Source organism: Ursus americanus, chromosome 29 (assembly GCF_024610735.1).
Source record: "Ursus americanus isolate L20-20 chromosome 29, mUrsAme1.1.p, whole genome shotgun sequence".
In the NCBI taxonomy this organism is placed as follows: Eukaryota; Metazoa; Chordata; class Mammalia; order Carnivora; family Ursidae; genus Ursus; species Ursus americanus.
In genome coordinates this window covers 4708244-4734008 of record NC_142155.1, presented here as the reverse complement: position 1 = coordinate 4734008, position 25765 = coordinate 4708244, and the positions used below count along the sequence as shown (strand labels likewise).

Here is a 25765-nt window from a genome sequence, read left to right as displayed (position 1 = left end):
CCGCCCAGGGGTGGCTCCCTCCCCTGCAAAAATCTGGCCCGGTTAAACGGGAAAGGGCAGGAAAACTGGCCTACTGACACCGGGGAACGCCTACCAAATACCAGCACCTAGGTACCGCCCGCGCCCATCGGGTGGAGTCAGAGCGCAGGAACCTCCTAAGGCGGAACTGGCGGGTCGCAGGGAGCGGGGCGGTGCTGGCGTACACAAGCCAATCACGGCAGACGCTTGCACGTGACTAGAACTGACCTATAGGCAGTCGCGACGATAGCGGCGGGGAAATTCAAACGTGTCTGAGGAGAGGGATCTGGATTCCATCTTTTCCTCCCAACTGCGCTTTCTGGCGGTGAGTTCTCGCTCGCGGGCACGCCGAGGAACGGCGGCAGCCGGTGTGTGGGCTCTTTAGCCGCGAGGGCCGGTGAGTGGTGAGGGCGAGGCGGGGAGGACTCAGAGCCTGGTAAAAGACGTAGGGCGCGGCTAAACGAACTGAAGGGGGAGGGGAGGTGTCCCTGCTTCCGCCAATCCAGCTGGTGGTCAGGAAGATTTTGTTGAGAACCCAGGAAACAAGAGGTGGGTGTGTACCTCGCTGAAGAGGGCCTGGCGGGCACCTGGGGAAAGTTTTGGGGGAAATGAAATCGTCTTCCAAAGGAAACGCCCTCTTCTCTGATGTTTTAGAACAGGGGGAGGAGACGGTGACAGTTACCTTTTGAACCGGACTTCAAATAGTGGTATCTAGCTGCCCACCTTATCGCCCCTTTTTATTGTCAAACTCGAGGTCAGGGGCGTCATTGATATCCGTTATCCTGGGCTACTGGGTAAATGTCTGAGAATCACAAACCTGAGATTTACAGGAAGAACGACTGCAGACACTTTGCAACATCACCACCGTGCTGATGAGCAAGTACTCAATGCTATAAGAATACAGTGGATTTTTGGTTTTAGAATGATTAAGAGAGCAAATCATAATTCTGCCAGATAGGCGTAAGAACAAGCCTTGTAAATATCTCATTTATCAGTAAAAGGCAATAATGTGTATATATTCTGCTTTGAAAGCGCAATGTGCAGGCTTACTCGCATACAGCAGGTGAATAAAAAAATGGTTTTCATTATCAAAAATATTCTTTATGTCTATATGTCACTACCAGAATTCAAGCAACCATTACCTCACGTTTAAAAAAAAAGATGACTGAATTTGCAAATGGCCCAGAGGAAATAATTCTGGAAAAAGAGTGAAAGGAAAGTGTGGAAGAAAAATGGAAAGTTTGAAAGCAAGGAAGGCAGCAATTTCTGTGTTGTGCAATGGCTTCGTTGAAGTTCTTTTGGGAAGAAAAGGTGTATCTGGCCTATTGGAAACCTTGCTGGACAAATTACAAGGATGTGCTGTTGTTTTTATGCACATAGTTTCATGAATACTACTCTGATAATATCTGTGTTTAGATGTGTTCGTGTAACTAATGCTTTCAACTCTTGGGTTCTAAAAGGCTAGTTGAAACATTTCTTTTTCTTTAATGATAGTAAAAAAGAATGATTTTTTTTTTTGGCCCTAGAAATGGAGGCTGAGGATTTAAGTGGCAGAGAATTGACAATTGATTCTATAATGAACAAAGTAAGAGATATTAAAAATAAATTTAAAAATGAAGACCTTACTGATGAGCTAAGCTTGAGTAAAGTCTCTGCTGATACTACAGGTGAGTTCCTTTTCTTTGAGTGCCGGCTAAGGTGAAAGTATGAAGTGTTAACCACTTGCATTTCATAAATGTAATTTTCTCAGTAATTGTTGCTTACCGATTAGACTACAAATACTTTATATTTTAACCCTTCTGTGTGGAAATGTTCCCACAATTTTCTGCTTTCTTAGAGACGGAAACTGACTACAGTGTGCTCTTAACTCTTCCATTACTATCAGCTGTTATTTCTGTTGATATGTCTGCCATCAGTAGATATGCCATTTTTTTCCATTCCTTTTTTGCTGCAAACTGAGAAAATGTCATGAATCTTAATGAAATTACGTAGAAACTTAAAGTCAGACACTCCATTTTTGATTGGGGAGAATCTTCCTACTACTCCCCCTTTAAATCTCTTTTCCCTTCCTTACTCTGTTCCACGAGAGTGACTTCCCTGCTATCTCTCCTATATGCTAGACCAGTGCCTTTGTTCTTGCTCTCTGCTTTGAACACCATTCCCAAGATTATCTGCCTACTCTTAGCTTTTCCGGGTCTGTTCACAGGTCCTTTCAGTGAGGCCTTTCCTAACCCACCTATTTAAAATAGCAGCCTGCTGGTGTGAGCGTGTGTATCCTTTCCCTGTATTATTTTTCTCGACAGCATTAATCACCTTATATCTAATTTACTCATGAATTTATTTGTTTTCTGTCTTCTCCACTAGAATGTGAGCTCTGTGAAGGAATGATTTTTATCTGCTTTGTTTTATCTACAGGGCTTAGAGTGGTGCCTGACATGTGGTAGATACTCAAATTTTTATTGGATGATGAATGAGTAAAAGTGCCCAAAGTTTAATACCCTAGCTTTATGAACATTTAGCTCAAAAGCCTAATTCTTTTTATATTTCAGATTATTGAGGTTGTTTGAAAAGTGATCTTTGGATAAATTTGTTATATCTATACTGACTATTAAATGGATGAGGGATTGACAAGAATTGGAAGAACCTGAAATCTAGTCATGATGGTAGATCATATTAACTTGAAACAACCTAGAAAATAGTCATTTTGGTGTTAAGCAAAGTCTTAGTGGAATATTACCATACTTTATTATGTACTTAAAATAATGTTAAAGCTTGCACACACCAAGATGAGTACTTATTTAAAATTCTTAGCTAGGGGCGCCTGGGTGGCCTTCCGCTCAGGTCCGTGATCCTGGGGTCCTGGGATCGAGTTCTGTATCATGCTCTCTGCTTGGGGGGGAGCCCGCTTCTCCCTCTCCTTCTGCCTCTCCCCTGCTTGTGCTCTCTCTCACGTGCTCTCTCTCTCTTTCAAATAAATAAAATCTTTAAAAAGAAATAATAAAATTCTTAGCTCGGTCAAAACTGTAAATACTTAATATATATTGATAACTGGGATATAAGACATTATCATAAGTATTGAGGGAAATCCAAAGATTAAAACCTTGGTTTCTAGGTGACAAGAATTTATGTAATCACTACACTGCACTGTAAAATATGTTTGGCTTCAAATAAATACTAACACAATAAAGACACAATTTAAGTTCTGAGTAAAGAAAGAATGGAGTGCTCAGAGGCATGAGGAGTTCATTTGCAAACACAGTGTTTTTGTTTTTTAAATTTTATTTAAATTCAATTAATTAACATATAATGTATTATTAGTTTCAGAAGTAAAGGTCAGTGATGAATCAGTCTTCTATAACACCCAGTGCTCATTACTTCAGTGCCCTCCTTAATGTCCACCACCCAGTTACCCCATCTCCCTACCCCTCTTTCCTCCAGCAACCCTCAGTTTATTTCCTACGCTTAAGAGTCTCTTATGGTTTGTCTCCCTCTCTGGTTTTGTCTTGTTTTATTTTTTCGTCTCTTCCCCTGTGATCCTCTGTTCTGTTCCTTAAACTCCACATATGAGTGAGATTGTATGATAATTGTCTTTCTCTGATTGACTTATTTTGCTACCATAATACCCTCTAGTTCCACCCACGTCATTGCAAATGGCAAGATTTCATTTTTGGGGGAATGCCTGGGTGGCTCAGTCAGTTAAGTATCTGCCTTCGGCTCAGGTCATGATTTCAGGGTCTTGGGATCAAGTCCTACATCGGGCTCCTTGCTCAGCGGGGAGCCTGCAGCAACCCCTGCTTGTGCTGTCTCTCTGACAAATAAATAAATAAAATCTTTTTTAAAAAGGTTTCATTTTTGATGGCTGAGTAGTATTCCATTGTGTGTGTGTGTGTGTGTGTGTGTGTGTGTGTGTGTGTGTGTATCTGTGTATACACACACCACATCTTTATTCATTCATCTGTTGATGGACATCTGGGCTCTTTCCATAGTTTGGCTATTGTGGACATTGGTGCTAGAAACATAGGGTTCAGGTGCCCCTTCGGATCACTACATTTGTATCTTTGGGATAAATACCCAGTAGTGCAATTGCTAGGCTGTAGGGTAACTCTATTTTCAACTTTTTGGGGAACCTCCATACTGTTTTCCAGAGTGGCTGCACCAGCTTGCATTCTCGCCAACAGTGTAAGAGGATTCCCCTTTCTCCACATCCTCACCAACATCTGTCATTTCCTGACTTGTTAATTTTAGCCATTCTGACCAGTGTGAGGTGATATCTCATTGTGGTTTTGGTTTGTGTTTCCCTGATGCCAAGTGATGTTGAGCAGTATTTCATGTGTCTGTTGGCCATGTCAGTGTCTTCTTTGGAGAAATGTCTGTTCATGTCTTCTGCCCATTTCTTGATTGGATTATTTGTTCTTTGGGTGTTGAGTTTGATAAATTCTTTATAGATCTTGAATACTAGCCCTTTATCTGATAAGACATTTGCAAATATCTTCTCCCATTCTGTCAGTTGTCTTTTGGTTTTGTTGACTGTTTCCTCTGCTGTGCAGAAGCTTTTTATCTTGATGAAGTCCCAGTAGTTCATTTTTGCCTTTGTTTCCCTTGCCTTTAGAAATGTGTCTAGCAAGAAGTTGCTATGGCCGAGGTCACAGAGGTTGCTGCCTGTGTTCTCCTCTATGATTTTGATGGATTCCTGTCTCACATTTAGGTTTTTCATCCACCTTGAGTCTATTTTTTGTGTGTGGCATAAAGAAATGGTCCAGTTTCATTCTTCTGCATGGAGCTGTCCAATTTTCCCAACACCATTTGTTGAAGAGACTGTCTTATTTCCACTGGATAGTCATTCCTGCTTTGTTGAAGATTAGTTGACTATTGAGTCGAGGGTCCATTTCCGGGTTCTCTCTTCTGTTCCTTGATCTATGTGTCTGTTTTTATGCCAGTACCATACTGTCTTGATGATCACAGCTTTGTAATAGAGCTTGAAGTCCAGAATGGTGATCCTACCAGCTTTGGTTTTCTTTTTCAACATTCCTCTGGCTATTCAGGGACTTTTCTGGTTCCAACACAGTGGTTTTTTTAGACCTCTTATAGACTAATGTTAGCGCAATGGAAGGGAGGTAAAAAAAAAAAAAAAGGAAAATTAAATTAGTATCAGGCTTGATTAAATTTAAAATAGGGCCGCCTGGGTGGCACAGCGGTTAAGCGTCTGCCTTCGGCTCAGGGCGTGATCCCGGCGTTGTGGGATCGAGCCCCACATCAGGCTCCTCTGCTGTGAGCCTGCTTCTTCCTCTCCCACTCCCCCTGCTTGTGTTCCCTCTCTCACTGGCTGTCTCTATCTCTGTCAAAGAAACAAATAAAATCTTTAAAAAAAAAAATAAATAAAAAAGCGGAATTATGAATATGTTGTCTTAGTAAAAAGCAGAAACAGTAATTTGTAAAAGCAAAGATTTTGCCCTTATTGAAGGCAACTGAAACTGATAGAAGGAATGATAGTTTCTCGGGAAATCTGAATTTATTGTTTAGTAATGACTAAAATATCCTGAACAGGAGACTGACATTAATTCAATGTGTCTTTTTAAAACAATTGACAGTAAAAAAAGTTAAAAAAAAATTACAACATGAAAATTATGGAGAAATATGGGTAACTTGGACGGAGAAGAAAATAACCATACCAGTTACTTATCTTTTATAAATTAGTTTTGTTTAAATGGGTTAAAGGTAAGTTTGAGGTATATGGATATAATGTTGGATGGATGAGGTTGTAAAGAAGGTTATGTTAGGAATGGGGCAATAAGTTTTAAAATTTTAAATGAATAAGTCATTGATGAAGAATTTCCTAACAAAGTTGTTACGGGTAGTGGTGGGAGATGCTTAGGTTTTCTTTGGATAGTTAGGGTGCCAAAACAGAATTATGCTGCTAGAGCATAAAATTTTTACATATGGTCTTTTTAAAAGCTACTTATAAAACTTATCTCCAAAGTTTTTCTTTCCTTCAAAATATATAATTTTAGGAGTAAAATAAACTCTTATAAAGACATATATGCAGTAAATAGTTGCTTATATTTATGTGAATTGTTAAAGTTTTAAAGTGTTTTAAGGAGCTTATGTACATTTATACTAAGAATATAAATTATTAACTAATTTGAAAGGAAAGTTCAAGTTGGCATTTGTTGTGGTATATTTTGTTTCTCTTATTCAGATAACTCGGGAACTGTTAACCAAATTATGATGATGGCAAACAACCCAGAGGACTGGTTGAATTTGTTGCTCAAACTAGAGAAAAACAGTGTTCCCCTAAATGATGTTCTTTTAAATAAATTGATTGGTCGTTACAGTCAAGCAATTGAAGCCCTTCCTCCAGATAAATATGGCCAAAATGAGAGTTTTGCTCAAATTCAAGTGAGATTTGCTGAATTAAAAGCGTAAGTATTCACTTTTTAACTACATTTAACTAAGTACATTACATAGCACATAACTACATTATAAAAAGAAACATGTCAGGATTGTCAGAAAATTAATATTTTTTAACCAAATCCTTTTGTTTATAATTAACACGTGAGGATTGTAAACTCTGTTTACTTTGTACGTTATTTCCACAAAAGTTACTTATTTTGGACTCTGCCTGAAAAGATTTTAAAAACTAACGTAATAGTATTTAATTTTACACACAGAAAAAAACAATATCCCATGTCGCTTGGGAAATTGAATAAGGAGTTATCAAACTTAAGCTTTGTCCTTTTTCTTAAAATTTGACTCTAAAATCTTTATTACAGTATTCAGGAGCCAGATGATGCCCGTGACTACTTTCAGATGGCCAGAGCAAACTGCAAGAAATTTGCTTTTGCTCATATATCTTTTGCACAGTTTGAACTATCACAAGGTAATTTGAAAATGTCAAGTGCAAATTTTAAGTAATAGATAACTTCCTGCTGTAACTCACATTGTAATGTTAAATCACCCATATGATGTAGAAATTTGAGGCAAAAGGCATGGAAGTTGATCAGATGAGAATACGGGGGAAGAATGCCACAAAGTGTAAATGCAGAGAATATTTGTTATACTAGCTTTTCTACTTGTAGAGCATAATCCAGGGAAATAAGCATGAACATCATATTTGTGCTATTAATTAGATTCAGGAAATGTCTAAAGGAAGGTGGCTTTTTCACTGAATACTCGTGTGATAGAAAGATACTAGATACTTAAGTTAGCACTTAGATAAACTTTCCTTATGCTATGGTTTCATAATACTGAAATATATATCAAAATATAATTGTAGCATTAATTGATAGTTCCCCTTTTTAATTAAAAAGAAAAGCAAACTGCTGTAGAAGCTTTTATTTCTTGTTCATTTGATTCTTGCATAGTCTGGGCTTTTTGGATAGAACTGTGGCAATCTCTTCCTCAGACGTTTTTAGCCTACCCATTCTTTAGTCTTTTTCTCATTTTCTGGGGCTTTTGGATCCATGTCAGTCTGCCCTCTAGCCTCACATTTCTAATTTTCCCTCTGTTCCAACCCTGATCCCATTTACTACAAGTGATGCACCCATCAGTATTGGTTTGGCTCAGCCAGAATCCCCATCATGGTGCCCAAAGCAGCACTCAGTCACTGGAGTGTATTTCCCAGGATTGAGGTTGGAAAAAAGCATTGTAAAAACCCAGGGAATGGTTTGAAAACCCTGAACTTTTACTTATAATATTTCTGAGTCCTAATTATCTGAATCATCTCTAACACATCCTGTGACTGTCAGGTGACTTTAAAAAATATCATTCCTTTTCTGCCTAGGAAAATTGATTACTCCTTGCTTATTAGAGTAAATTTGGCTAGGCCTTTAATACCCTCTCACTCCACTTTACTTAAAACATTTGTTGAAGTATTATGGCCTATCAATAGCAACTATAAATTTTATCTTTAGAACATATAAATACTGAAAATCTCAAATTTTGGTATCTGTAAAAAAGAAAGCTTTATCACTGCAATGTACTAGTGGCCTCAAGGTCAAAATTGTCATTATTTTGAAAAAGGTTATGAATAGGCTCTCAGGAAATATGCACATCTTAGAAATCGTGTGTGTAGTTTGGTGTGTTTGTATATTTTTGTAACATTGGAGGACATTCCATAGTTTTTATCAGACTCTCCAAGGGGTCTATAACCTTATTAAGCTCCCTAATTACTAGTTCTTATCTAAGCCTGCCTTTCTTCTTCTGCTCTAAAATGTTCAAATCCTGAAATGCCACTACTCTGAATAAATGTATACTTAGCCACTATCAGATATATTTATATTCTTAAAATTTGTAAGTTGTCAGAAACTAGGGGTCATCTCTTAATCATTTTTAAATCCGAAGTGCCAAGTGCATAGCATAGCTGAGTCGCTCCCATAGGTGCTGATTACACATTCCATATGATCCATGGTGTATACATTTGATATTTGTAAATCAAATTCTAGACAAAATATATTAAGTTTCAACTGAAATTTGGTGATTTATTTGTAGTCAGATAATTATAGTAGTCTAAATTACTTGCATTTTTGGGATGGTATAGCTAAGTCTGGTAGCTAAAGACTAATCTTCGTTATTACTTTTTAATATATGAATCCTTTTGATAGAGGATTCCCTTTAGCAAAAGATGTCGACCTTAATTAAATGTTGTCATGAACGATATTTATTATACTGCATTGTAATAGTTTGGTGTTCTTGGGACTATAGTAACATCTAGGGCTTAGTTTTCCCTTTTACTAACTTAAGTTTCTGTTCTATTTGGTTTTTGCTGCCCCCACTTTATACTGCTTTGTTATATATCATTTGCTTTTGAAAATGGACAATGGTGTTAAAGCTCATGCATAATTATGTTAATTACATATTATATAAGTAAACTATTTGACAGGAATTATTACTAAAAGAGAAATTGCTTTTATTTGCTTATGAAATAAGGTACATGAATCTTGGAATAAATATTTTTGCCTAAGCCTTTTAAATTTTTCCCTAGATCCTGATGAATAAGTATCTGGGGAATGATGATTGCTGCATTAAAATGACAATTATTTTTTACTTTGTTAGGTAATTTCAAAAAAAGTAAACAACTTCTTCATAAAGCTGTAGAATGTGGAGCAGTACCACTGGAAATGCTGGAAATTGCCATTCGGAATTTAAACCTTCAAAAGAAGCAGCTGCTTTCGGAGGAGGAAAAGAAGAGTTTAGGTAAATGTATTAATGTGTGCTACTACTTTTCTGTGGTAGATTGTCTGCAAAAAAGAATACAGGATAGTATTTTATTTCTTTATTTCTAAAGATTTTTTACTTATTTGAGAGAAGGTGCATGCACAGGTGGGGTTGGAGGGTGGGACCAGAGGGAGAGGGAGAAGCAGACTCCCCGGGGAGCAGGGAGCCTAATGCAGGGCTCCATCCCAGAACCCCAGGATCATGACCTCAGCTGAAGGCAGATGCTTCACCAGCTGAGCCACCCAGGTGTCCCCAGGATAATATTTTAAAGAAAAATACCATCTTTATAGAATGATCAAAATCTAAGATTAAATTTTAGAGGTAAAGGAGGTAGGACTTTTAGAAATAACAAAATCTTTATTAATCTTTTTGGAATTGTTTTTCCCCTAATCAAACTCATTAGTAACACATTAAAAACAATTCAATCTAAGCAAGAGAATGGCTTTATATTTAGAAATAGGGAATGTGCCTTTATTCTGGCGAAACAGGCATGTTATTATGAATCAGTTGCAAAGTATAGTTAGAGAATTATCTTCATAACATCTTCATGTCTGCATATCTTACTTGGGGACAAATGTTTACCATGAATGATCTTTTTAAATATTCTTATTTGTGAGATTACTTTTTTCATGTGTTCCTTATATCTTTATGAATTTAATTACAATTTAAAAATTTTTACAACATCTACAGTTTTGACGGCTCAAGAATCATTCCCCAGTTCACTTGGACATTTACAAAATAGGAACATCAGTTGTGATTCCAGAGGACAGACTACAAAAGCCAGGTTTTTGTATGGGTAAGGAAACGGAGTCTGTTTTTTAAATGTTCATTGTATATTTATGTTATTTTTACATCTGCATAAGTATTTTAATTACAGTAATAACATTAGCAATTAACAGAAAAACATATGTTAGTATTATTCTTTTAAAAAATGGGGTATTTTCTTTCTGTATAGTGAGAACATGCCCCCTCAAGATTTGGAGATAGGTCATCGAAATCCCTTGAAACAAACAAACAAAGCTAAACGGGTAAGTTATTTTTAATCTACCTTGATTAAAGTGATAGCAATGAGGTATATGTTTATTTCCTGTTTGGTTACTTAATCTTTCAAAACATTTTTAGTCATGCCCATTTGGAAGAGTCCCAGTTAACCTTCTAAGTAGCCCGGACTATGGGAAGACAGATGGTTCAGTTGTACCAAGTTTTACAAAAAGGTATGTTTGAATGTTTATTTTTTAATTTGTTTTCAATTGATGACAGAATGGTCGCAAAGTCTTTTATTGCCTAATAGTAATTATGATTAAATTTTTATTTAGTATTAAAGGTTTCCGAGTCTTTAAATGATATTAGGGACAAGGGAATGACTTTATTTTGCTTTCTCACTCATTAAAAATTATGGCTCCCGTCAGTGGAGCATATGACTCTTGATCTTAGGGTTGTGAGTATGAGCCCCATATTGGGTGTAGAGATTACTTAAAAATAAAATCTTTAAAAAAAAATTAAAGGAATGATTAACAAATTAGGAAACACAGAAGAAAAAATATTAGGTCAATATTAAGCTTACAAGTTTATGCATATGTTCTTGGGGTAAAAACTCCTAATGTTTGGACATTTCTTACTTATGGATAGCCTCTCTGGTAAGAATCTCTTCCTCATGTGTATCAAAGTCTTCATAGCAGGGGCGGGAACAAATTCTTTGCCAGCTAGTTCAAGGAAAAGAGCCACTATGAGTGGGAAAGATGATAAATTCACTCATTTGCTTCAGAACCCAGGGTATCAGGAGGTGCAGAAGGGCGGATAGAGATGAAATGTTGTTCATCACGTGCAGTGTGTTCTCCTTCCTTCACGTTGAGTGTTTATCCCCTTAAAGGAAGTGGGAATCTATTAACCCAGCTTAGCTGAGGAAATTTTTCTGGTCTGTTCTTAACTCTAATCATTCTTGATTTCTTATTTCTACTAGAGAAGGCTCCTTCGATTCCAGAGAATCATTTTGCAAATAAACTTCAGAAGTACAACTGCTTGTTTTTAGTTGGCATCCTCTTTAATTAAAATCCTGTCATGCTTAAGGCTTGACTAAAGATAGATATTAAGAGAGCATTTTGGTTGTCCAAAATCTTATGAGATGACTTCTGTCGTCTCCATTTCAAATACCTAGCTGAAAAATAAAGGAGACTTTCTCTCACTATAAAAAAATAAGAACAAAAACAAACCAGCCATTTTTTTGGTGCTTGTTATGTCAGACTATATGCTAGGCACTGGAGGCCTGTGGGAAGGCTTATACTCTAGTCCTTAAGCTATTTGCAGTCTGAAGTGTAGTTTCACCTACATACTGCTCTCCCATTCTCCTTTACCACAGTCATACTTAGCTATAACTGTTACTTAATACATAATGAAGAACTACTTACCTCTATCCCTTTTGTTATCGCCCAGCGCCTAATTTAGTTATATTTGTCCTATAATCATGCTGTTTTTTAAAAAATTTTTTTTCAAGAGATATTTTCAATTAAGAAGTGTACATATTGTTAAAAAGTCAATCTTAAATGGAAAAAATAACACACTGAAAAGATTAATTTCAAGTTAAGCATTAAAACTATTTTGTTTTGTGAGTAATAGACAGACCTCTGGATCAGAACTCCGAGATATGATTGTGCCTGGATCTAAATCAAGTGGAAATGATTCCAGTGAATTGAGAAACTTTAAGGTATTTTAATTTTTTAATCTTTACATGGAGCAAAGGTTCCTGATCCAGGATCCATGGAGTTCTTTTTGTGGGGAAGGGGTCCAACAGTGTTCCTGCAGCCCCAAGAGATAAAGGACCACTAATGGGAAGTGGTACAGAAGTCCTGAACTGTTCCTCCAAAACTGAGGTGATAGCAAAATGATTAATGATCTCCTAAAATACCTTTGAAATAACAATTATTATGCATATGTTTAAGCAGATTAGTTGGCCTGGGTTTGGGAATACCTGGGGGAGCCATTCCCCCCAACTTTTGTTTCTTGGTGTGTTTAATCATATGATCTGACAAGGCATCTTATACAGCAATGAGAGTAAATTGTGATGTATCTTTGTAAATTCAAAGATACAATTTTAGTCTCTAGTGCACTGATTTTTAAGGGTTATACTATTCTTACCGTACTCGAGTTCAACCACTGACCTCACAATCTGGGTCTTTTCAATTTGTATTTTTTGTGATTCCTCTCTTTCGTGGTCTGTGCTTATTATTTTAACTAACCACAGCTATCTTAGAGACTAGAGCATTATTGTGTCAGAAGTTTAGTTTTTGGATTTAGAATAACTACTGTTTTAGACTTACACAAATCTTAATTTTCACTAACTTCTTTTTGGGATAAAACATAATCATAGTAACAAAATAGTGAGGCATGTTTTATGTTGGATTTGAAATTTCAATCTCTCTTTTTAAGTGAATATATTTTAGCAGTTGATTATATCCATTGAAAGCACATTGCCCAAATATATGGTTATGGCCATTCCCGATGCCCTAGTCAGTAATTCAAGAAATTAATCTTCTCAGAGTTTGTGAGTCTACATCTGATTATAGTAGATAATGTAGTTAGCAACCTTTTCACAGAGATGAGACTTCAGTATTTTGAACACTAAGACAAATTAGTGCTGTTGTTGTTTATGAGACTTTATTTTTTTGTTATCTTATTTGTGTAGTCTATTCAAAATATCCATTCCAAGGAACCTCTGATCTCAGATGAGAAGAGCTCTGAACTTATTACTGATTCAGTAACCCTGAAGAATAAAACTGAATCAAGTCTTCTAACAAAATTAGAAGGTAAGAGAAAGAAAATAAGCTTCCTTAATTAACACCACTTTAGGGACACCTGGATGGCTCTTCGGTTAAGCGTATGCCTTCAGCTCAGGTCATGATCCCAGGGTCCTGGGATTGAGTCCCACATTGGGCTCCTTGCTCAGCAGAGAGCCTGCTTCTCCCTCCCCCTGCTTGTGTGCTCTCTCTCTCCCCCCGTTCCTCTTGCTCTCTCCCAGACAAATAAATAAATAAATAAATAAATAAATAAATAAATAAATAAATAAATAAAATCTTTAAAAAAAAAAAAAGAACACCACTTTGTTGCTTGTGAAATTTGACCAGCCATCTAAGAATTGTAATGTAAGACTGTATCTATATCCCTTTAATCTTGTATGCCAGTTGAATTATATAGAATGTATGAAAAAGTACTGAATTCTGTAGCAAAGGAAGTTTATTTGCCTAAAAGGTGCATAAAAAGAAGAGTGTAGGGAAAGTACAGTGGGGCTGAGTTAGGTTTCTCAGTTGGCTTGACAAATACTTTCTGGGAAAAACACAAGCTATATCTATAGTATAGTTCTCTCTTTTTTATCAAACATTTGATTTCCCGCTATATGAGTACTATGATAAGTGTTCTAAGGGTATATAAATGAATGAGACAGAGATCCAAGAAGATTGCCGTCCAGCATGGTGAGAAACTGATGAATATAATGTTGTGGAGTTTAGAGAGTGTCATGAGAACCACATAAATAAAATGCTATGAGAATTCAGAGGAGGGAGAAACCTGAAGAACTAATTGGTTTAGGATAAATAAAATGTTTTGTGGAGGAAAAGAAATGTGAAGAACTGTTTGGGTTTAAATAGGAAGAAATAGCAGGGATAGAGTGTTTTGGATGGAGGGAATAGCAAAAGCAAAAGAATAAAACATTTTAGGAACCAAAGACAGTCTAGTTACATGAAAAACTGTAACAGGTCATATAGAAGTGGGAGATAAGACAAGATAGACTAAACACCAGGCTTAAAATTTTTTTTGTAGACATCAGAGTACCAAAAAAGATTTTTGAACAAGATCACAAATTGGATGATTCTTGTCTAAACAAAGGTTGACAGATTGACTGTATTTTTTTCTTCGATTGGACTGAGGAGGAAAACTGGGACAAACTAGGCTTGCTGTGACTCTTTGGTTTCCAAACTGAGACTTTCCTGGTGTTAGCCCTGGAAATTCCAGAAATCAGATTAACCCCCAGTCCCCAATAAACTGGGACTGTTAATCACCCTAGAATAGTCTCTTTTGCCATTATTTTGACTCAGAATAGATTCCTATTTCTAGTATTTGGAGGAAATTTTCATGGGATCTATTATAAACTGGTATTGAAAAATCATTTTTTACCAAATATGCTTGTTAATAGTACTAATCTGACACCTAATTTTATGTTTTTCAATAAAAGCTTATTGATTACCTACCTACACAATGCCAGTAATATTATATAGTAAAACTTATAGTTGCAAAAGATTGAAATAGCATTTCATTCATACACATTTCCTATGAGTGTATTCAAAGAGTGGGGTTTTAAGATCACAGGATGTGCATATGTTCACCTGTGGCAGATAGTGCCAAACAGTTTTCCAGAATGGTTGTACCTTTGACCAGCAGGTATTTGGCTCTTGCTCCATATTAGTCCCAATTGTTTTATTGTAGGTTTTTTATTTTAGACATTTGGATGCTGCTAAGTGATAGCTCATTGTGGTTTTAATTTCTACTTCTCTGATGGCTTACGATGTTGAACATCTTTTTCTATGTTTATTGGCCATTTGGATATCCTCTTGTGAAGTTCTTGATCTGCGTCTCTTGCCAATTTTTCTATTGAGGTATTCTTTCTTTTTCTCATTGATTCCTAGGAGATATTTATATCATCTAGATACATATCCTTTGTTAGATAGATGTGTTACAAGTAACTTCTCCCATTATGTAGTGAAGACTTTTTAGGAAAAATTCTTAAATATCGTGCATTTTAATTTATCAGTCTTTTCCTATGTGGTGTTTCCTGTCTTTAAACGAATCTGTTCCTACTCTAAGATCGTAATGATATTTCCATATATTTTAGATGATTTATCATTTTGCTTTTCACATTTCATTTTATATTTTACCTGAACTTAATATTTGTGTATATGTAAGATGAACCATCAAGATTTTGGTATTTTTTTTTCCCCATGTGGATATCCAATTGATCCAGCATCATTTACTGAAAAGACCCTTTTCCCTCAGAGAATTGTAAATTAGGTGATCCTGTGTGTGATGTCTGGTTTTGGATTTTTCTCTGTTTCATAGTTCTTTTTATCTATCTTTGTGCCAGTGTTATCTTAATTACTGCAATAGGTATATCTGTCATTGTAAAATCTTCCAACTTCGTTCATCTTCATGGCTCTATCAGCTATTTAGGTCTTTTGGACTTCTGTGTACATGTTAGAATCTATCACATGCCATTTTGTAAAAAATGGTATTTGACTAAGATCCTAACAGGACAGGTTGACATCTTAACAGATAAGTTTTCTCATCCACTAACTTGGCATATACCTTCATTCATTTAAAGAGTCTTTAAAATGTTATCAAGAATCATTTTCTGTGTAGAGATTTTTCTTTTTTTATCTAGAATTATTACTAGATATCTGACATTTTTTTGATGCTGTGATGATGAGTAGGATCTTTAAAAAAAATTTTATCCTCTACTTCATTGTTGCTGGTATCTAAAAATATTACTTGTTTTAGTTATTGATCTTAGATATAGTGATGTTTGCAAAATTTACAGGATAATTCTAATATTTTTTCTGTGGATTCTTCCATGCTGTTTGAAAATATTTTAACATTTTTTTCCTTCTAATTCTTTTAACCTTTTTTGTTGTTGTTGTTGTTGTTGTTGTTGTATTGCACTTAACACCATAATGATGAATAGAAAGGATGATAGGTGGCGATCTTACCTTGTTCCTTATTTTAGAGGGAAGCTTTCACTATTTTACCCTTGTATGATAAATGCTGTAGATTTTTATGGCTACTCTTTATCAAATATCAAAACAGTGAATTTTGCTTTATACTTAGATTATCATTAGTTTTTTGTAACTGAGTGTTGAATTTTATCAATTGCTTTTTCTGCATTTGAGTTGATCATATATTTTTCTTCTCAGTTTTGTTATTATGGCAAATTAAATTGATTTTAAGTGTTAAGCAAACTTTACATTTAGGAATAAACATAACTTGGTCATAATTCATTATCCCTTTTGTATATCTGTGGCAAATATTTGTTTAGGATTTTTGCATTTATTATCATGGTAGGAATGAATATTTATAATCATAGAATAGTAAATATATTGTTGAGGCTCTTTTGTTTGGAGACCATTAAGAAAATAAGATACCCAGCTAGTTAAAGGTAAACTTTTTGTTAAAAAACTAGAGGTCTAGGGACGCCTGGGTGGCTCAGTCGTTAAGCATCTGCCTTCGGCTCAGGGCGTGATCCCAGGGTCCTGGGATCAAGCCCCACATTAGGCTCCTCCGCTGGGAGCCTGCTTCTTCCTCTCCCATTCCCCCTGCCTGTGTTCCCTCTCTCGCTGGCTGTCTCTCTCTCTGTCAAATAAATAAAATCTTTAAAAAAAACCCAAAAAACTAGAGGTCTATGAAAAGTAGTGGATTAGCGTCTTTTTATTAGTAAGACCTTATGATGTGTTTTTAAATTTTTACTTATTTATTTGGTGTTTTCTGGTGAAGACCAGAAGTATTTAAATTCAGAACAGTTTCTGATAAAGCTCTAGGTAACAACTTAGGAAGACGGCTATGTGGCATCTTAATAAAATTGATTTGCTAAAGGCAAATTGTTAGCAGCTGGCTTAAAGTTTTTAGTTTCTTTGTTTTTATGAGCAAAGTGCTAAAACAGTTTGTAACATGTTCTGTAGTTCAGATTTAATCGTTATTATTAAAAATTCTTTCCTTTCATTGATAATAACCACAAATGCAATTTCAGAAACTAAGGAACATCAAGAACCAAAGGTTCCAGAGAGTAACCAGAAACAGTGGCAGTCAGTGAGAAAGCCAGAATGTGTAAACCAGAATCCTGCTGCATCTTCAAATCAGTGGCAGATTCCAGAGATATCCCGAAAAGCTGATACAGAGGTAGCTTTCTTTTCCTCTCAAGTGTAGCATTGCCATTGTTTGTAATGTGGATGATCATGTTAAATGTTTTCTTCCTTTGTTAAATCCTTATGTACCATAGTTAGTGGAATAGTTTACTTAAAGGATTTTTTTTTTTTTGTTCACTAAACAATGATCATTAATAGTCACGGATTCAGTAAAAGTGTATGTCAAGCTGCAGTCTTTTTTATTTTTTTAGTGGTGTTGCTAGATTTCTGGTAAACTGGTGCAAGGAATCAGCAAACTACAGCCTGTGGGTCAACTCTAGCTCCCAGCCTGTCTGTAAAAAACGTTTTATTGGAGCACAACCATGCCCATTCACTACTGTCTATGGCTGCTTTTGAACTGTAAAAGAGTCGAGTAGTTGCAACAGAAGCCATCTGGCTTGAAAAGCCTCAAATGTTTACTTTCTTGCTCTTTACAGGACACAATATGCCGATCCCTGAACTGCAATGTTTACCAAAGCATTTAACAATTTTCTATTGTCATCCCCATAGATAAAATAGGAAAATATAGACTAGACAATGTATATGAATTAAAACAAGTTGAATGATCATTCCCACTAGCCAAAGGTCATTTTAGAAGGAATGATCTGGTAGGCTACTAGAGAGCCATACCTATATATAGTCCATAGCTGTACTTTCCTCACTATTTCTTTTCAGTTGTATTCTGACTCAGGGGTCTTGGGGTCCTCCTTATACTCTTGATTACCAAGGCCCCTAAAGAGCTTTTATTTATGTAGGTTATATTTATCTATATTTGCTATATTAGAAAATAGAACTGAGACATTTTAAAAATATTTATTAACTTATTAAAAATAATAATAAATCTATCACATGTGACTATAGATCTACTTTTAAGAAAAATAAGAATTTTTGTGTTTTCTTTCACAGAGGTATAATTGACATACAACATTTGTTTCAGGTATACAGCCTAATGACTGAATATTTGTATTACGAAGTGATCACCACAAGTTCAATTAATATCTGTAGCCATACAGCTACATAATTTTTTTTTCTTGTGAGAACTTACAAGATTTACTCTCCTGGCAATTTTTAAGTATGCGTATGGTGTTAATAACTACAGTCACCATGCTACCTATGCATTACATCTTCATAACTTATTTATTTTGTAGCTGGAAATACCTTTGTATCTTTTGACCCCCACCTCTGGCAGCCATTACTTTGCTCTCCATATTTATGAGGTTGTTTTTTTTGTTTGTTTTAGATTTCACATATAAATGTTACGCTGCAGTGTTTGTCTATTTCTGTCTGGCTTATTTCACTTAACATGGTGCCATCAATGTCACAGATGGCAAGATTTCATTCTCTTTTATGGCTAATAATATTCCACTGTGTGTGTGTGTGTGTGTGTGTGTGAGTGAGTGACAGAGAGAGAGATGTTTTCTTTATCCATTTATCCAACAAATAGACACTTAGGTTGTTCCCATATCATGGCTATAGTAAATAATGCTGCAGTGAACATAGGGATGCATATTTCTTTTCGAGTTAGTGTTCTCATTTTCTTTTTTTCTTTTTTTAATGTTCTCATTTTCTTTGAATAAATACCTAGAAGTGAAACTGCTAGATCACATGATAATTCTGTTTTTAATTTTTTGAGGCACCTCTCTATACTGTTTTCCATAGTGGCTGCACTGATTTACATTCCTACCAATAGTGCACAAGAATTCTCTTTTCTCCATATCCTTGCCAACACTCATTATTCTTGTCTTTGCGATAACAGTCATTCTAACAGGTGTGAGGTGGTTCTGACTTGTATTTTCCTGATGATTAGCGGTGTTGAACATCTTTTTATGTACCAATGGACGTCTATATGTCTTTGGAAAAATAGGTCTATTTACATCTTTTGCCCATTTTTTAATTGGATTGTTTGCTTTTTTGCCATTGAGTTATAGGGGTTCATTAAATATCTTGGATATTAACCCCTTATCAGGTATATGATTTGCATATATGTTCTCCCATTCAGAGGGTTGCCTTTCATTTTGTTAATGATTTCCTTTGCGGTGCAGAAGGTTTTTAGTTCGATATAGTCTCACTTACTTATTTTTGCTTTTTTTGCCTTTGCTTTTGGTGTCAGATCCCAAAAAAAATCCTTGCCAAGACCAACATCAGGGAGATTACTGCCTGTATTTTCTTCTGGAAATTTTATGGTTTCAGGTCTTACATTTAAGTGTTCAATCCATTTTCAGTAAATTTTTGTATATGGTGCAAGAAAGTGGTTGTTTCATTCTTTTGCTTGTTGCTGTCCAGTTTTCCTAATACCATTTACTGAAGAGACTTTATCTTATTTTATTAAGGATCTAAGTAATGAAGTAAATAATGTTAGATGGAAAAAATCCTGACAGTTTAAATCATGGATCATATGAAGCAATACCTTTTCTTTCTTTCTTTTTGAAACTTGAAAGTCAATAGCATGGTAAAAGGTCTCGAACCTTTTATTTGTCATTAGGGAAATGTAAATCAAAACCACAATGAGATACCACTTCATACCCACTAAAATGGCTATAATTAAAAAGAGACAATAACACATGTTGGTGAGGAAGTGGGTAAATTAGAAACGTCAAACACTACTGGTGAGAATGTAAAATGGTGCAATGACTTGGTATGGCAGTTTCTCAAAAGGCTACACATAGAGTTGCCATATGATCTAACAATTCTATTTCTAAGTATATACTCAAGAAAACTGAAAATCTATATCCACACAAAAACTTGTACATGAATATTCATAGCAGAATTATTCATAATTGCCCAAAGTGGAAATAACCCTGAATATCCATTGACTGGGAGTGTATAAACAAAATGTGATATACTCTAAATTTATTATTTCATTTTATTATTCAACATTGAAAAATAATGAAGTACTAATACTTGCTACAACATTGATGAACTTCAAAAACATGCTAAGTGAAAGAAACTCTATCACTTAAGGCCACATATTGAGTGATCCCGTTTATAAGAAATGTCCAGAATAGGCAAATCCCTAGAGGTAGAAAGTAGATTAGAAGTTGCCAGAGATGGAGGGTGACCACTAATGAATATGGAATTTCTTAGGATGATGAAAATGTTCTGTAATTAAACAGTGCTGATGATTGTGTACTCTTGTGAACATAATTAAAAACCACTGAAGAGCACACTTAGGAAAAGAAGGAAAAGAAACTAGGTGGTTTCCTGAGATCCCTGCTTCTCCAACAAGCCCTCTCAAATAGACTGTTTTTGTCTCACATCTCACTTGATAGCTAGAAACTCCCCATAGCTATGTCCAGACCATTTCTTCTGCAAAGCACTGACTTCGTGAAGCTTCTGCTTTCTGGATGTACCATCCTGTTCCTTGCTCATTGCTATCATTTCTGAACATCCTAGTCACTCCCCATCATTCCTTGAAGATAATTAGCCTCTGGATCACTTCCATCTACTGCAAATTCACAACTCCTTCCTCTCTCATGACCATTTCTTTAATTTCACCTCAACTACCCATTCCCATATACTGTGGTTTTATTTATTAAAGAAAGACTAGTTTTCAGAAGTACAGATTAAAGAAGACTAGTTTTATTGATTAAAGAAAGACTAGTTTTCAGAAGTATAAAAGTTGAATGATGGTTACAGTAGCTGTGATGGCAGAGGGTATTAGATACTATTTTGTTAAACAGTACCTTGTGCCTTCCCACCACTTGTAATCCCTTTGAGGAAAATATAATAGGCTTTGGAATTTAGAGTAAGAGAGCTATACTAAAAAGTTATTGGAAGTCTGGAATACATATGTTTTACTTATTTTAACATCCTTGTGTATTTCATATTTTTATTTTTTCTTTTAGAAGTTATAATGTTTGTAAAACGATTGAATAGGTGACTAAAAACTCTAAGTTGTGATTTTTTTTTTTTATTTTGGTTTAGCAGAAACAAACCACTTTTGAGCAACCTGCCTTTTCAGTTTCAAGGCAGTCACCACCAATATCAGCACCTAAGTGGATTGATCCAAAATCTATTTGTAAAACACCCAGTAGCAGTGCCTTGGATGATTACATGAGCTGGTAATTACTTTTGGTGTTTAGTTTGGCACAATAGAAATAACAGGGGCTTCAGGGCCAAATAGATCTACAGTTGAATCTTGCTCTGTTACTTTAAAGAGTTTCCAAACTTCTGTTATTTTTCTGGGCATCAGTTTTTTCATCTGTAAAAGAGGAGGAGAAGGTGACTACAATACATTTTTAAGGATTGTTCTGAAAGTCTCTTATATTAGAATCTGTACCTCCAATCTGTAAATACTCTAAATACATAAAACTTCATGACAAGCATGCATTGCCACATGGATATCTTTCTGTAATTGAGAGAGATCTTTTAAAGGTTAGCGTTCTTAGACTGGATAAAGTGTAGGTACGTTTTATAGCAAAGGAGGTGTTAATTGGAATGTGATAGTTTCTGAGAGGTTGGTTGTATAGGTCACATAGTTTGGGAATGTTCAAAAGTGAAAGACTTGAGCAGATGGGAGTGAGGGATGAGTGAAGAAATTGGATGGTCAGGTTGATTGACAGGAAACAGGATATTGCAAAAGCAAATTAATGATATTTCAAAGAAAGGAAGTAAAGGAATGTGGCACATCATATTATTCAACTAGGGGCTATATTTTTGTATTTTTAATGTCTTAGAGAATAACTTAAGTCCATGATGCCTTTTGCTTTTCATTTTCATAATGTACTCTTTGATCTTAATTAGAACTGGCCTTATAAAAGAGGTTTTACAACCTGGTCTCTTACCAATTTAATACAGTTTTGCTATATATTACCTCATTTTATTATACATTGGAATATTTTAAAGAATGTTGCTAACTAGAATCGTGATGTAGTTATTTTTTGTGAAGTTAGGTTATTTATTGTCTACAAATATTTGTAGAATTCCTTTGTGCCAAGTCCCATTCTAGGTGTTGGGGATGTGATAGTGAATAAGACAAACAAAGCACATATGTGAACTCAGCAGCTTAAAGTTCAAAAGCCAAACTCCTCTGGTGTAATTGGCTTTCAGATATTTCTAGCAGGCTGCTGTAGAACATAATTGTTAAAAAGCACTCATAAGCTCTATGACCAGCCATAGGCTAATGTTTGCTTTGGCTAAATTCTTGTAAAATAACCCCAACTCCATATTTTAAATGCCATCTTATTAATTTTACTAGTAAGAATTTCTTGTCTAGGGGTAAAAAATTATTTTGAGAAAGAATTGCCCCCAAATGAAATTTCTGGTGATGGTGTATCTAGAATAATTAATTTAGCTATATTATGAAAACTGACTTGGATTCTGTTTGATGTAATACATTTAAGTTTATATGCATCTTATATGCACACAAAAACTGAATCAGAATCGTTTTTACAATTTTAATGTTTTAAACTAAAACCATATCTTTTCTAGTTTTAGAACTCCAGTTGTAAAGAATGACTTTCCACCTCCTTGTCAGTTGTCAACACCTTATAGCCAACTTGCCTATTTCCAGCAGCAACAGCAGCAAATACCTGTTACTCCACTTCAAACTTTACAGGTTTGATGTACTTTATTTATGATGGTATATGATTAAGGTATGATCAAATCCAAAGATTTTATTTTCACAGCAGCTAGTTGTTAGGAATGGCCTTAAGAACTTGTCCATTCTTAGTTCTATGAGAACTCTTTTCTAATATCCTTCTAAGGGTGCCTTGTGACTTTGAGAGGTTAGTTATGAAAGAAGTGAATGAAGTTTTTTTTCATTAACTAGGTCAAAAGATCCAGTTTGAATAGCTAGACAAAATTTCTCTTGTAATTTAGGTTACTTTTATTCCATTTCACTAAGTCTGCTATCACTGAGCAGCCTCATTTCATTGGCTGATTAATTTATAGGTAAGTTTTCAAGAATATCAGAATAACAATCTGAGATGCTACTAAAATATAAAGTAATTATAAAAATAAGAGAAAATTTTTTGCTGGTGAAGTGACTGTACTGCCATCTAGAGAAAAAACACTCTCCTGGTATCAGTACTAAAATTAGTTTCTAATAACTCTCTGAGAGGCAGCTTAATACTGGTAGAAAGCATGAACTCTGAAGGGAGACTTTCTGGCCATGAATCTTGGCCTCGCTACTTACCAGCTGTGACCTTTTTTAAGTTACTTAAATTTTCTGTGACCATTTCGTCACCTATAAAATGGGAATAACAAAGCTACCTACCCTATAGGATAATTGTGAAAATTGAATTAATTAATATATATATATGTAATATACATATGTACAAAGGGCCTGCTACTTAGTAAATAATAAAAGTTAGTAGCAATTGTTATTTAAATAAACAGACAAAAAGAACAACAACCGAAAAAACCACACAGGTAATTAGCTATTTCAAATTATGAGATAGCAAATTTAGCTGACAGAAAGTAGAACAATGGTTACCAGTGTCTAGAGAGAGGCAAGAATGTGGTGTTACTGTTTAATGGGTGTAGAGTTTCAATATGAGATGATGGATAATGTTTGCACAACAGCGTGAATGTATTTAATGCCACTGAGTTGTATACTTAAAAATTGTTAAAATGCAATTTTTTTGTTCTGTATATTTTACAATTAAAAAAGAACAAAAAAAGGGATGCTTGGGTGGCTCAGTCGGTTAAAATGTCCAACTCTTGGTTTCGGCTCAGGTCATGATCTCAGGTTCCTGAGATCAAGCCCCGCTGGGCTCCACGCTCAGCAGGGAGTCTGCTTCTCTCCCTTTTTCCCTCCCTCTTCCTCTCCCTCTTCTCTTCCCCTTGCTCGCTCTCTCTAAAATAAGTAAATCTTCAAACAAACAAAGCTGACAATAGATTATTCTATGGAAAGAGGAATAGTTTTTTTTTTTTTTAAGGTTTTATTTATTTATTCATGAGAGACAGAGAGAGGCAGAGAGAGAAGCAGGCTCCCTGCAGAGCAGGGATCCCGATGCGGGACTTGATCCCTGGACCCTGGGATCATGTCCTGAGCCAAAGGCGGATGCTTAACCAACTGAGCCACCCAAGTGCCCCAAGAGGAATAGTTTTCTGAGGATTGAAGCAGAATAATAAATTACAAAGGAGAGAAGGGTGATCAGGTTTGCCTATATACATTGATTCAAAACCCATTTATTGCCTGTTACTTATGTCAGACCCTGTTTGAGGTGATATCTACAAGTCAAGTCATGACCAAGTGAAGTTGCCAGGATCCTTCTAGAAAAGGTCAGCATCAGGAGGAAACTGAAAAGGGGCTAGAGTGTGGCTAGAGCTCAGGCAGGGGCGAGGTGATCCTCAAGGTTCTGCTGGGCCCTTTATTTTTATTTATTTATTTCTATATGTATGTATGTAAGTGAGTAAGCTCCTCACCCAGTGTGGAACCCAACCTGGGGCTCAAACTGATAACCCTGAGATCAAGAGTCTGATGCTTAACCTACTGAGCCACCCGGGTACCCCTCTGCTGGGCCCTTTAAATTTTACCCTGAGAGGGATAGGAAGCTGTGCAATTGTTGGTAGCAGGGAAATGAAGTAATGTTATTTGCATTTTGAAAAAATTACTCTGGCCACAGTGAGGAGGATGGACTAAGGGGGATGTGGAATGTCCTGTGTAGGAAACTGAGCTTCACATTGGTATTAAATCAAATAAGTCAGAATTGCTTTACTCTAAAAACTGTCAGCAGTTAGGGGGAAGAGACCTTGAAGTTTCTTCCCTCTCAGAAATTTTCAGTTTAAGTGTGAGAGTATCCTCCAAAAGGATGAGGGGCAGGAGCAGGTAGTGAAAAACCTTGATGAAATTATAACTTAATGAAAAATAACAGGTACATATTTCAAAGCCTAATACTTTTTTATAGAAAACATATTTCAGGGACACCTAGGTGGCTCAGTCAGTTAAGCGTCCGCTTTCGCCTAGGTCATGATCCCAGGGTCCTGGGATTGAGTCCCACATTGGGCTCCTTGCTCAGCGAGGAGCTTGCTTCTCCTTCTGCCTGCAGCTCCCCCTGGTTGTGCTCTTTCTCTCTCTGACAAATAAATAAATAAAATCTTAAAAAAAAAGAAAAAAAAGGAAAAGAAAACGTACTTCATGACTCAACAGTATTTTTCAACCCTAGAGGTTAAAGAAATTAGCATCCTTATCTTTTATGTAGAAGGAGATTACAAGAGAGAGTTCTACCGTTTGGGATCTAAAGCAGGACTTAGTTAAATTGAAGTTTATTCAGACCTAGTTTCAACTTATTCAGCTAATAAGGTGCTCTTCGTGTCTTCAGCTTCCTTGTCAGCTTGGGATGACTCGTTTCGCTGCACTCCATCCACAGAGAGCTCTAGCATAAGGGAAGGGAAGAAGGGGCATGTTGCAATAGGACATCAGCTGGAAGTTTACTGAGGCAGATGCTGAAATTCAAATTAACAAGTCGAAGATCACCCAGCAAAAAAAGGGGCATTGCTGAAATTTGCATTTGTCTGATTGACTCTGGAGCTCTCAGCACCTTAGCACACTGCTTTCTTTATGATGTAACGCTAAATGGGGAGAAAGAATATAGATACAATTGTTTATATGTGTAAGTAGAGAGGTTTATATAAGAAAAAAGAATAAATAA

General features: G+C 35.8%; 1 protein-coding gene across 5 annotated transcripts in view; it reads left to right on the top strand.

Moving 5' to 3' along the window:
- Positions 1-257: 257 nt before the first annotated feature.
- TTK (TTK protein kinase) overlaps positions 258-25765 on the top strand; it is a 41736-nt gene continuing 16228 nt past the window's right edge. For 2 of the 5 annotated variants that reach the window (XM_045804189.2, XM_045804183.2), the window contains exons 1-13: positions 258-343; positions 1545-1685; positions 6215-6437; positions 6789-6895; positions 9070-9210; positions 9922-10027; positions 10187-10259; positions 10354-10445; positions 11845-11932; positions 12911-13031; positions 17015-17163; positions 21096-21229; positions 22599-22725. In XM_045804189.2, the coding sequence (XP_045660145.1) occupies positions 1547-1685; positions 6215-6437; positions 6789-6895; positions 9070-9210; positions 9922-10027; positions 10187-10259; positions 10354-10445; positions 11845-11932; positions 12911-13031; positions 17015-17163; positions 21096-21229; positions 22599-22725 (1500 nt within the window). In that variant the 5' untranslated portion in view covers positions 258-343; positions 1545-1546. Of the gene's footprint in view, positions 416-1544; positions 1686-6214; positions 6438-6788; positions 6896-9069; positions 9211-9921; positions 10028-10186; positions 10260-10353; positions 10446-11844; positions 11933-12910; positions 13032-17014; positions 17164-21092; positions 21230-22598; positions 22726-25765 lie in introns of all 5 variants that reach the window. The other 3 variants (XM_045804165.2, XM_045804179.2, XM_045804172.2) reach the window with 2 other exon arrangements.